This window comes from Boleophthalmus pectinirostris, unplaced genomic scaffold (genome assembly GCF_026225935.1).
Source record: "Boleophthalmus pectinirostris isolate CB_2022bp ecotype Guang Dong unplaced genomic scaffold, ASM2622593v1 HiC_scaffold_7, whole genome shotgun sequence".
Lineage (NCBI taxonomy): Eukaryota > Metazoa > Chordata > Actinopteri > Gobiiformes > Gobiidae > Boleophthalmus > Boleophthalmus pectinirostris.
The window spans coordinates 42391509-42402727 of NW_026571473.1; the positions used below are offsets into that span (position 1 = coordinate 42391509).

Below are 11219 nucleotides of genomic sequence, written 5' to 3' on the forward strand. Positions count from 1 at the left end.
TTTTTACGGCTGCAGCAGCTGTTTATATTTTATAACTTCAGCAGACACACAGTTTCCCCAAAACAAACGGCTTCAGGGTCTGGATCAGGGACTCGTGATGATCCCACAGACCTGATTTAAAACACAGGGGGACGTTTCAGACTGTGGCCCCCAAATGATGAAATACCCCCGACCCCCGACCCCCGACCCCCGACCCCCGGCCCCCGGTCCCCGGTCCCAGGTCCCAGGTCCCAGGTTCCAGGTTCCCAGGTCCCAGGTCCCAGGTCCCAGGTCCCAGGTCCTCTGTGAGACCGACTCTACAGACTCTTTTAAACAGCAGCTCCAGACGTGGCTCTTTAGACCACAGGTGTCAAACATACGGCCCGGGGGCCAGATCCGGCCCTCCAAGACCTTTAATGTGGTCCTTGGGTGTTTTTCTACTAAAATATTTTAATGATATTTTCTATTAAAATGTTGTTAATTTTCTGTGGTGTTTATCACAGCAGCGTCTCCAGCGTCTCTGTACGTGGCCCCTCCCACCAGAGCAGCACAAATGAAGACTTGTCTCTTTCCAAACGCTCTTAAAGGACGATCGTTTTGACTGTTGACCGTGACACCCTCATCAGAAAAATGTCCAACATGAGAAAAGTGGAGCCGAGTGCAGGATTTTACAACAAAAATGGACTTATTCTGTTTACAGACAAGTTCATGTTCAAACTTTATGTAGAAATTTTATTTTTCTTAAAGTTTCAGGTTGTTCATAATATTATAATATTATAATATTATAATATAATATTATAATATTATAATAAGAAAGAGTTCATCAATTAAAACAGATTTGTGTAATAGATTTGTGTTTCTCTGCACAAATATTTGAACTTCTTGTTATTTTTGGGGTTTATATGACATGAGTTTTCTGATCCGGACACTTTGGATCAAAGTCGGTTGGACACGACGCCCGGAACAAAATGACTCTGACTCTCGTGGTTTAGACGGACTTTCAGCCGACTGTGTAAATCCTTTGTTCTTGTTTGTGTTGTTCACTGTAAAACTGGTTTGATTCATGATTGACAGTCTGTTATTGTTTTCATTTGCATTTGCAGCACTTTGGAAATTCTCATGTTTCTAAAATGTGTCATGAACACAACACATTAATTATAATGACAGATGTGTTAGATAAATAAAGTGGATTAAATTGAATGGAGGTCAGTGGTTTTGTTGTGAGTCAGTAGGTCATGAACTGTTCCACACAACAAACCTGTTCCTCCACAGTCGGGACGTTACACAACATTTCATTTGTGCTTTGAATTGTGCGTTTGTTGTGTTTTGTTTAATTGTGTTTCTCTTGTGTACAGGCTGGTTTATGCTCAGCGCTGACGCCCTGACGCAGACCTGATCCGTACCAGCGTCTGTGGAGCTCATCAGGGCCCAGGTGCATCATGGGAATACAGACGATTTTATTTGCATTCATCATTTAGCACCGTAAGGGTCCTATTGGCTCTCGTGGGTCTGGGAGCTCTGTGATTGGCTCTCGTGCGTCTGGGAGCTCTGTGATTGGCTCTCGTGGGTCTGGGAGCTCTGTGATTGGCTCTCGTGGGTCTGGGAGCTCTGTGATTGGCTCTCGTGGGTCTGGGAGCTCTGTGATTGGCTCTCGTGGGTCTGGGAGCTCTGTGATTGGCTCTCGTGCGTCTGGGAGCTCTGTGATTGGCTCTCGTGGGTCTGGGAGCTCTGTGATTGGCTCTCGTGGGTCTGGGAGCTCTGTGATTGGCTCTCGTGGGTCTGGGAGCTCTGTGATTGGCTCTCGTGGGTCTGGGAGCTCTGTGATTGGCTCTCGTGGGTCTGGGAGCTCTGTGATTGGCTCTCGTGGGAGCTGTGTAGCACATTTGTGTAGATTTGGCGTTGGATCCTAAACTGGTGACAGTCAGATGGTCACAAAATGTTCTGGTGCACACCCAGAGACCACACCTGTTCCTCAGGACACAGTCGTGACGAGAAATGAGCCGATTCTTGCCAGAGTCACATTCCTTCAGGTGACACAATCACTGAACATAATAATAATCCAGGGTTCAGTGCAGTCGTGTTTAATAAAAGCATCCACCTGCCGCCCAACTCACCAACCACACAGCCCAGGTATAAAGAGGAGCAGAGCCAGAGAAGAGTCAGAAGAGCCGACAGGGACAGACAGGAGCAGACAGGAGCAGGATGATGAAGACGTCTGTGAAGCTCTTGACTCTGGTGGCTCTGTTCATCTGCGTCCACTCAGGTATTTGTAGGATTTAAATTTGGATTTAGACACGTTTAAGTCAAGTTACGTTCAGACGGGTTTGTGTAAATTATGTCTTGTTTTAGTCCTGATTTAGTCCTGGTTTAGTCTTGCTTTAGTCCTTCTTTAGTCTTGTTTAAGACTTTGCTTAGACCTTGTTCGGTCTTGTTTAGTCTTGTTTTAGTCCTTGTTCGGTCTTGTTCAGTCTTGTTTAGTCTTGTTTTAGTCCTTGTCTAGTCTTGTTTGGTCCTTGTTTAGTCTTGTTTAGTCCTTGTTTAGTCTTGTTTTAGGCCTTGTTTAGGTCCTGCTTTAGTCTTACATTGTGTTTGTGTCAAAATTGACCTGTTTTCAGGTTTAGGTTTGTAAAAATGACAATTTTTTGTACTGAAACGACGCTTCATCTAATCCTCAGACACAATTATTTTAACACACAAAATACATTTTCACCATTTTAGTGAATTTTAAAGGTCCCAAAAAAATATGACCCGACAGAGAAGAGAGAGAATAGTGTCTGTTGTGAGCGTCACTTAAAAGCTGTGGGTCGCTCTGTGTGATTTAAAATTTTAGACATGTTTAAGTCTTGTTATGTTCAGACGGGTTTGTGTAAACTATGTCCTGGTTTAGTCCTGCTTTAGCCTTGCTTTAGACCATCTTTAGTCCTACTTTAGACCTTGTTTAGTCCTTCTTCAGTCTTGCTTTAATTTTGCTTTTGGGCCCGGTCAAGCAGAAGTAACAACAAGAAAACTATATGAAGCAAAGATTCAAACCAGTTTGTTAAGGATATGGAAGTGAGAACCAAGAGTTATCACTGTTTGGATTTATTGACCAAAAAGTGCTGCATATTTCATTCCCTCCGTTACCAACATGAGTTTTTACATTTTTTGTCTTGAACTTGAAAGAATCTCACAGGTTTAACTTGACCCTGTTGGAGTGTAACTCTTTCCTACATTCTGATACTTTACTTATTTCAATAGTTCCTCTAGTTTCTGAATAAGAGACATTTGAATGTCAAAAATCTGACCGTTTCCTCCGTTAACACTTGACCGAACCCTTTAGTCCTTATTTAGTCCTTTTTAAGGCCTTCGTTAGTCTTGCTTTAGTCCTTGTTTAGTCTTGATTTAGTCCTTGTTTAGTCTTGATTTAGTCCTGTTTTAGTCCTTGTTTTAGTCCTTGTTTTAATCCTGTTTTAGTCCTGGTTTAGTCCTTGTTTTAGTCCTGCTTTAGTCCTGCTTTAGTCCTGTTTTAGTCCTTGTTTTAGTCCTGTTTTAGTTCTGTTTTAGTCCTTGTTGAACCTGGTCTGGTCTCTTGCAGCTGCTGGTCTGCAGTGCCGGTCCTGTGGAGGTTCTTCGTGTTCTTCTCAGACGTCACAGATCTGCTCGTCGGGACAGAGCCAGTGTGTCTCCAGGACTTACGCCGGTAACTGCACCAGCCTCTTTTCTCATCACATCCTCTAAGTTTATCAGAGAATCTAAATACATTTGTCCACACTCGTATTTTTCGGAGACGGTGCTCAGTTATCACAGTGAGTCACGTGTCCTCTGCTCTCAGCCAGTCGTGCACCTGGTCTCCTCCGGGTGCTCGGGTCTTTGGTCTTGTTTTTCACAGTTTATGTGTTAAAGAAAGTCTCTGGTTTTGTCCTGTGACAGTCAGTAGGTCATGGACTCTGCAGCTGCACCCAAACCTGTTCCACCAGGTAACACCAAGTAATTAACTGATTACACAAGATTTAATTTGTACTTTCTGTAAAAACACAAAACATAAGACAGTGAGTTCTTTCATAGCAGGAAGTACATTCCTTCAGCTGACATCATCAGTGAACAGGTTTTGATGATAAAGGTAAGAGCAGAGCGTCCACCTGCAGCCCAACAGAACCAGAGAAGAAGAAGAACAGAACCAGAGACTGAAGGAGCTCACTGCTCTCCTGTGATTTACAAAGAAAATCTCTCCCCTCAGATGAGTTTAGAGATGTTTTTACAGATGTTTCTCAACCACCTGTGATAAAACATGCATCCTAAATTTCAAACATACAGTCATCGTGCAGTTCATACTGGGAAGGATTTTCAGAAAAAGTGAACATCAAACCTCCATGTTTGTTTTCCCAGTGGGACGTGTCTATTGACAAAGTCGATCTTTTCAAGTCTTTTGAACCATTTCACTTTTGTTTCTGGTTCTGATATTGTCATATTTTAGTTTTGGGATTCAGACGTCGTAATTCTGTGGTTGTTGGATCTTAACAGCGGAAAACGACTCGAGAAATGTGTTTGTGAACTCCATAACTGATATAATGACTGCAAACCTCCATTTAAACTGTTTCTCTTCCCAACGGAACTTAAAAATAGTGAAAGGTGAAGGTGATGGGCAGGATTGATCCACAGGAAGAACCAAAAAGGAAACATTTGTCTGACTAAGAAATCATCCCGAGTTTACAGAGAACATTTTGTATGTGGAGCGACGACAAAACAAAATCCTGTTTGTTAATGTAGAGGAGCAGAAGACAAACAGACTGAGCTGCACTTTCTTGTTCTTGTGGTTTTACAGAAACATCACGTCTTGGTCTTTGCAGTGGAAGGTGTTTCTTGGTGAACAGTTGGAGACTTTCACTTTGGCGTTGACTTTTTAAATTCATAACCGAGTTTGAACGAAGGATCATGATTTTGTTTTGTCGTCGCTCCACATACAAAATGTTCTCTGTAAACTCAGGATGATTTCTTAGTCAGACAAATGTTTCCTTTCTGGACACCACTGGATTCCATGAGTGTCACTGTTGAGTGGCATTGAGTGTTTGATAAGGGAAGAGTGCTTCACACTATGTTTTCATCGTGCACGAGGTGCATATTGTCAAATGTGCCCTGTGTTTTGGGGTGAACAATAACAATTAGGGCGATGACACCGTGCCATGTCAGTGGGCACCAGTCGATGACATGAGTGCCACTGTGTTTGGAAAAGGGAGAGTGCTTCATGTGCTTCTCACTGCTGAACATTCACAATAATAACACATCAGACTTATATCACACTTTTTGGATTCAAAGACACTTTACAAACAAAAAAGACGTGACACTGTCGACAACGGGGGAATCATGGAGGGAATCAGTCAGTTTGAACAGGTGAGTTTTTAGAAGTGATTTGAAGAGCTGCAGTGAGTCCAAGTTCCTGATGGATTGTGGAAGTGAGTTCCAGAGAGAGGGGCAAAGATCCACGGCGAAGGATCAATACTTTGTCCTGGTGAGGGGAGTGAGGAGGTGCTTTGTCCTGGTGAGGGGAGTGAGGAGGTGCTTTGTCCTGGTGAGGGGAGTGAGGAGGTGCTTTGTGTCCTGGTGAGGGGAGTGAGGAGGTGCTTTGTCCTGGTGAGGGGAGTGAGGAGGTGCTTTGTCCTGGTGAGGGGAGTGAGGAGGTGCTTTGTCCTGGTGAGGGGAGTGAGGAGGTGCTTTGTGCTGGTGAGGGGAGTGAGGAGGTGCTTTGTCCTGGTGAGGGGAGTGAGGAGGTTGGTGTGGGCTGAGGCGGCGGGTGGGACAGAGCAGATGGAGGAGGTGGGTGAGATCGGGTGGGGTCAGGTTATAGAGGGACTTGTAGGTGATGAGGACGACCTTGTATTGAATGTGGTGTTTTACGAGGAGCCAGTGAAGTTCAAACACAAATATGTCTCACTTTGTTGAAGTGGCCAAAGAGGCGTGTGGGACTGAATGTGTTTTTTTTTTTCAGGTTGTGCTGCACCAGCACCTGCACTGCCCTCTTCAGGAGATTCTTATTTGTTCCGTTTGTGTCTTTAGGCTCCTACAACTATGGATACTACAATTACACCTACAACTACACCTATAAAGGCTGTGCTTCTGCTTCAGACTGTACAGCTGCAGGGTCTGAGTTTGTTTCATATAATTATGGCCCCAACACTTATGCTGTAAACACCACGTGCTGCGACACAGACAACTGCAACAACCAGAATCAGCCCAGTGAGTGATTCTCTCTTATCAGCTGATGTTCTGCACTTTGAAAATGTCTCATTTAACACACATTTGTTTCAGTTGTGGCGCCCCCTGTTGGTTCTCTGCAGTGCTACAGCTGTGATCCTTCCTCTTATGAATGCACTGCCAATGTGACCTGTAACACCCAGGAGGTGTGTGCACAGGCTGTGGGTGAGTACAGTTCAAAAGATCCACTTCTACTGTGTTCTGATGTAGAGGAGGGACATTTACTGTTTTCTGTGACTACGACTACTATATTATATATTAGTGCTGGAGGTTCTGATGGACGAGTGTGGGTTTGGAGGTTCTGATGGACGAGTGTGGGTTTGGAGGTTCTGATGGACGAGTGTGGGTTTGGAGGGTTGTGATGAACGAGTGTGGGTTTGGAGGGTTGTGATGGACGAGTGTGGGTTTGGAGGGTTGTGATGTGAAAGAGTTTGGAGACGCCCCTTCCACTTCATCATGGCTGTGACCAGAGCACAAAGCAGCTCCATAAAGACCTGGAGGAGAGAGTTTGGTGTGGATGAACTGGACCTGCACAGAGTCCTGACCTGAGCCTGATAGAACCTTTGGGATGGATCAGAGCAGAGACTGAGATCCAGAGCTTCTGTCCAACATCAGTGTGCGGCCTCACAAATGCTTTTCTGGAAGATGCTAAACAACTCCCATTAACTCAGTCTTAAACCTTGTGGACAGAAGTGTGGAGATTTATTGATCAGTGAATAATGTTAATAATAATAATAATAATAATAATAATAATATATTATTATTATTATATTAATAGAAGGACTCAGGACTCCTCTCCAAGTTCACAAACTTCTTGCTTCTTACACAACCTCCCCATATTCAACCCGACCTCTGACCTTTCATTACAGTTGACCAGTATAACTCATCCCGTCCATTTTACGGCTGTGTCTCTGAGAATCTGTGCAACAACCCCAGCCTGTCACGACGATATTTTGGCTTCAGTACCTCAGTGTCCTGCTGCAACACTTCCCACTGTAACGTCCCAGGTTAGTCCTGGTTTAGTCCTGGTTCAGTCCTGGTTCAGTCCTGGTTCAGTCCTGGTTCAGTCCTGGTCTAACCTGTGTCTCTTTCAGATCTGGGGTTACAGTGTTCGACGTGCACAGACTCGTCATGTTCTTCTCAGCGCTTGGTGACCTGCTCCAAACTCGCCCCCTTCTGTTACACTGATGCCTACGCAGGTACAGTACTGTCCTCTGATTGGTCACTGCATGTCTGAGCCTCTCTCTGATTGGTTGGTACAGGTCTGTAGTGGGCGGGTCTGGCTCTGGTCCACAGTCCAGACCTGGTTCTTGGAGAAGTATCTTCAGACCTGACCTGTTTCTGTTCTGTTTTCAGGTTCTTACGATTATGGAAGCTACAACTACAGTGGAATCAGAAAAGGCTGTGCTTCATCCTCGGTCTGTACAGCTGCAGGGTCTGAGTTTGATTCTTATGACCACGGCTCCAGGTCTTACCTCAGAAACAAAACATGTTGTGACACAGACGACTGCAACACTCCAAACCCGACCTGTGAGTGCTGCTCCTCATTTTACACAAATAGACTTGGTAGTGGGTTCCTCCAAAGTAATATTTATTAATATTTAATAATTGCAGATAATAAAAAATTGCATTTAAAAAAATCAAAACAAACATGTCCAAACTAAAATCCCATAGACTTTTCTCAAAGGTCGAACTTCTCCTCTCTGTTTCAGTGCCCCCTGTTGGTTCTCTGCAGTGCTACAGCTGTGATCCTTACTCTTATGAATGTACTGCCAATGTGACCTGTAACACCCAGGAGGTGTGTGGACAGGCTGTGGGTGAGTACAGTTCAAAAGATCCACTTCTACTGTTTCATGCACCAGTTCACCAAAATACAACAGGACAAGAGAGACCATCATCATCATGAATGTTGAACTTTCCTGGAGGCCAAAACTCCGCCTAAAAACAGACTTTGTCCAGTGGTGTGGGCGGTGACCAGGGCTCCTTCCTTTCAGCCATGAGTTAGTATAGATCCTGTGGAGATTTATTGATCAGTAAATCAGTCTTTTATCTTAGCTGTTCTTCCCGAGTTTAACAAATTCATTGCCAGAGTTTGCAGTTTGGAACCCTGCGCCTCGCCCCTCACGACATAATATGAGTTGAGTCACTAAACACTCAAGCACAGTCTCCTCAGGCAGGTACATTGTTTTACTGGAAGAATCAGGACTCCTCTCCAAGTTCACCTCTCCAAGTTCACAAACTTCTTGCTCTTACACAACCTCCCCCAATTCAACCCGACCTCTGACCTTTCGTTACAGTTGACCAGTATAACCCATCCCGTCCATTTTACGGCTGTTTCTCTGAGAACTGGTGCAACAACACCAACCTGTCACGACGATATTTTGGCTTCAGTACCTCAGTGTCCTGCTGCAACACTTCCCACTGCAACGTCCCAGGTAAGTCCTGGTTCAGTTCCTTCCTTCTCTTTACACTAGTTTCTCTTCAAATTACCAAAACATGTCAAAGATTTATTTTGTGTTCAAGATCCTGGAGTGTTTTAGTTCAGCTGTAGTTAATTTAAATGCACATAATGTATCTGATTTGCTCCAGTCAGTCGACAAAGTATTTCATAGCACTGAGTCAGCACTTTTAAAGGTTTTTAATGACCTGTTTTTAATGACCGATTCTGATGATTCTGACATTTCAATGCTTTTAGACTTGACGGCTGCTTTTGACTCAGTGAACTGTGCAACTTTTAAAAATCATCTTGAAAACTGTGTTGGTGTCAGAGGGTCTGTACTGAGTCTGTACTGAGTCTGTACTGAGTCTGTACTGAGTCTGTACCGAGTCTGTACTGAGTCTGTACCGAGTCTGTACTGAGTCTGTAGGGGGTCTACCTTGAAGTAGATCTGGTCCCATTTGTCGGGGAGGTCTTTCTGTGTTAGACTGGGGGACTTCACCTCATTCTTCACTCTGTTTCACTGTGGAGTCCCCCAGGGCTCTGTTCTCGCACCTGTACTGTTTACACTTCATATCTTCATATTCTCCCTGAGTCAGATTTTCCAAAAACATGGAATCATCATTTTTATGTAGACGACTTTCAAATTTATATGTCACTCAGGAGAAATGGCAGTTCATGACTGGCTGGTTTAGTCCTGGTTCAGTCCTGGTTCAGTCCTGGTTCAGTCCTGGTTCAGTCCTGGTCTAACCTGTGTCTCTTTCAGATCTGGGGTTACAGTGTTTGACGTGCACAGACTCGTCATGTTCTTCTCAGCGCTCGGTGACCTGCTCCAAACTCGCCCCCTTCTGTTACACTGATGCCTACGCAGGTACAGTACTGTCCTCTGATTGGTCACTGCATGTCTGAGCCTCTCTCTGATTGGTTGGTACAGGTCTGTAGTGGGCGGGTCTGGCTCTGGTCCACAGTCCAGACCTGGTTCTTGGAGAAGTCTCTTCAGATCTGACCTGTTTCTGTTCTGGTTTCAGGTTCTTACGATTATGGAAGCTCCAGTTACATCACGATCAGAAAAGGCTGTGCTTCATCCTCGGTCTGTACAGCTGCAGGGTCTGAGTTTGATTCTTATGACTATGGCTACAGTTCTTACATCAGAAACACCACATGCTGCGACACAGACGACTGCAACGCTCCAAACCCGACCTGTGAGTGCTGCTCCTCATTTTACACAAATAGACTTGGTAGTGGGTTCCTCCAAAGTCACCTCCTTCCAGTCCAAGTGTCCTGCCTCAGCCCAAACAGACGCCTAATGGAACAGGCTTCAGAGAGAACGAGCAGCAAGAAACATAGAAATAAATATTTAATAATTGCAGATAATGAACAATTGCATTTAAAAAATCCCAAACAAACATGTACAAACTAAAATCCCATAGATTTTTCTCAAAGGTCCAACTTCTCCTCTCTGTTTCAGCGCCCCCTGTTGGCTCTCTGCAGTGTTACAGCTGTGATCCTTACTCTTATGAATGTACTGCCAATGTGTGTGTGTGTGTGTATCTGACATCAGTCTCTCTCTCACACAGTTCGCAGACTTCAGTGCATGAGCGGCTCCGGCTATTACCAGTATTCAGTTACCTGCCCCTTTCAAACTACAGCATGTTTCTCCAGGTCCTACACAGGTACAAGACTTCCTCTGATTGGCTCACAGTGCATGTGTGTGTCTCTGATTGGCTCACAGTGCATGTGTGTGTCTCTGATTGGCTCACAGTGCATGTGTGTGTCTCTGATTGGCTCACAGTGCATGTGTGTGTCTCTGATTGGCTCACAGTGCATGTGTGTGTCTCTGATTGGTCATGTCTGTGGTTTTCTCACTAATCAACTTAAATAAAGTTTTAGTTTTGGTCTTGTTCTGCTCTTGTGACACTTCCACCTCAACATCAAGACTCTGAACAAATCAACAAAAACAGGGTTTAAGGACACATGTATTAAATAATACAGATCATGATAATACAGAAACTAACATCAAATCTGAATCACAAATATGTCTCACTTTGTTGAAGTGGCCAAAGAGGCGTGTGGGACTGAATGTGTTTTTTTTTTTCAGGTTGTGCTGCACCAGCACCTGCACTGCCCTCTTCAGGAGATTCTTATTTGTTCCTTTTGTGTCTTTAGGCTCCTACGATTATGGAGACTACATTAACACCTACAGCTACACCTATAAAGGCTGTGCTTCTGCTTCAGACTGTACAGCTGCAGGGTCTGAGTTTGTTTCATATAATTATGGCCCCAACACTTATGCTGTAAACACCACGTGCTGCGACACAGACAACTGCAACAACCAGAATCAGTCCAGTGAGTGATTCTCTCTTATCAGCTGATGTTCTGCACTTTGAAAATGTCTCATTTAACACACATTTGTTTCAGTTGTGGCGCCCCCTGTTGGCTCTCTGCAGTGTTACAGCTGTGATCCTTCCTCTTATGAATGCACTGCCAATGTGACCTGTAACACCCAGGAGGTGTGTGGACAGGCTGTGGGTGAGTACCGTTCAAAAGATCCACTTCTACTGTTTCATGCACCAGT

At 44.4% G+C, this 11219-nt stretch overlaps 1 protein-coding gene across 1 annotated transcript in view; it reads left to right on the forward strand.

The window, feature by feature from the left end:
- The first annotated feature begins 1959 nt into the window (after window positions 1-1959).
- Window positions 1960-11219, forward strand: part of LOC129412171 (uncharacterized) — a 10655-nt gene continuing 1395 nt past the window's right edge. Inside the window, exons 1-14 of the mRNA XM_055165300.1 lie at window positions 1960-2242; window positions 3554-3658; window positions 6010-6189; window positions 6262-6372; window positions 7077-7214; window positions 7302-7406; window positions 7564-7737; window positions 7920-8024; window positions 8505-8642; window positions 9411-9515; window positions 9673-9846; window positions 10222-10317; window positions 10811-10990; window positions 11063-11173. Coding sequence (XP_055021275.1) covers window positions 2182-2242; window positions 3554-3658; window positions 6010-6189; window positions 6262-6372; window positions 7077-7214; window positions 7302-7406; window positions 7564-7737; window positions 7920-8024; window positions 8505-8642; window positions 9411-9515; window positions 9673-9846; window positions 10222-10317; window positions 10811-10990; window positions 11063-11173 — 1783 coding nt within the window. The 5' untranslated portion in view covers window positions 1960-2181. The remainder of the gene's footprint in view (window positions 2243-3553; window positions 3659-6009; window positions 6190-6261; window positions 6373-7076; window positions 7215-7301; window positions 7407-7563; window positions 7738-7919; window positions 8025-8504; window positions 8643-9410; window positions 9516-9672; window positions 9847-10221; window positions 10318-10810; window positions 10991-11062; window positions 11174-11219) is intronic.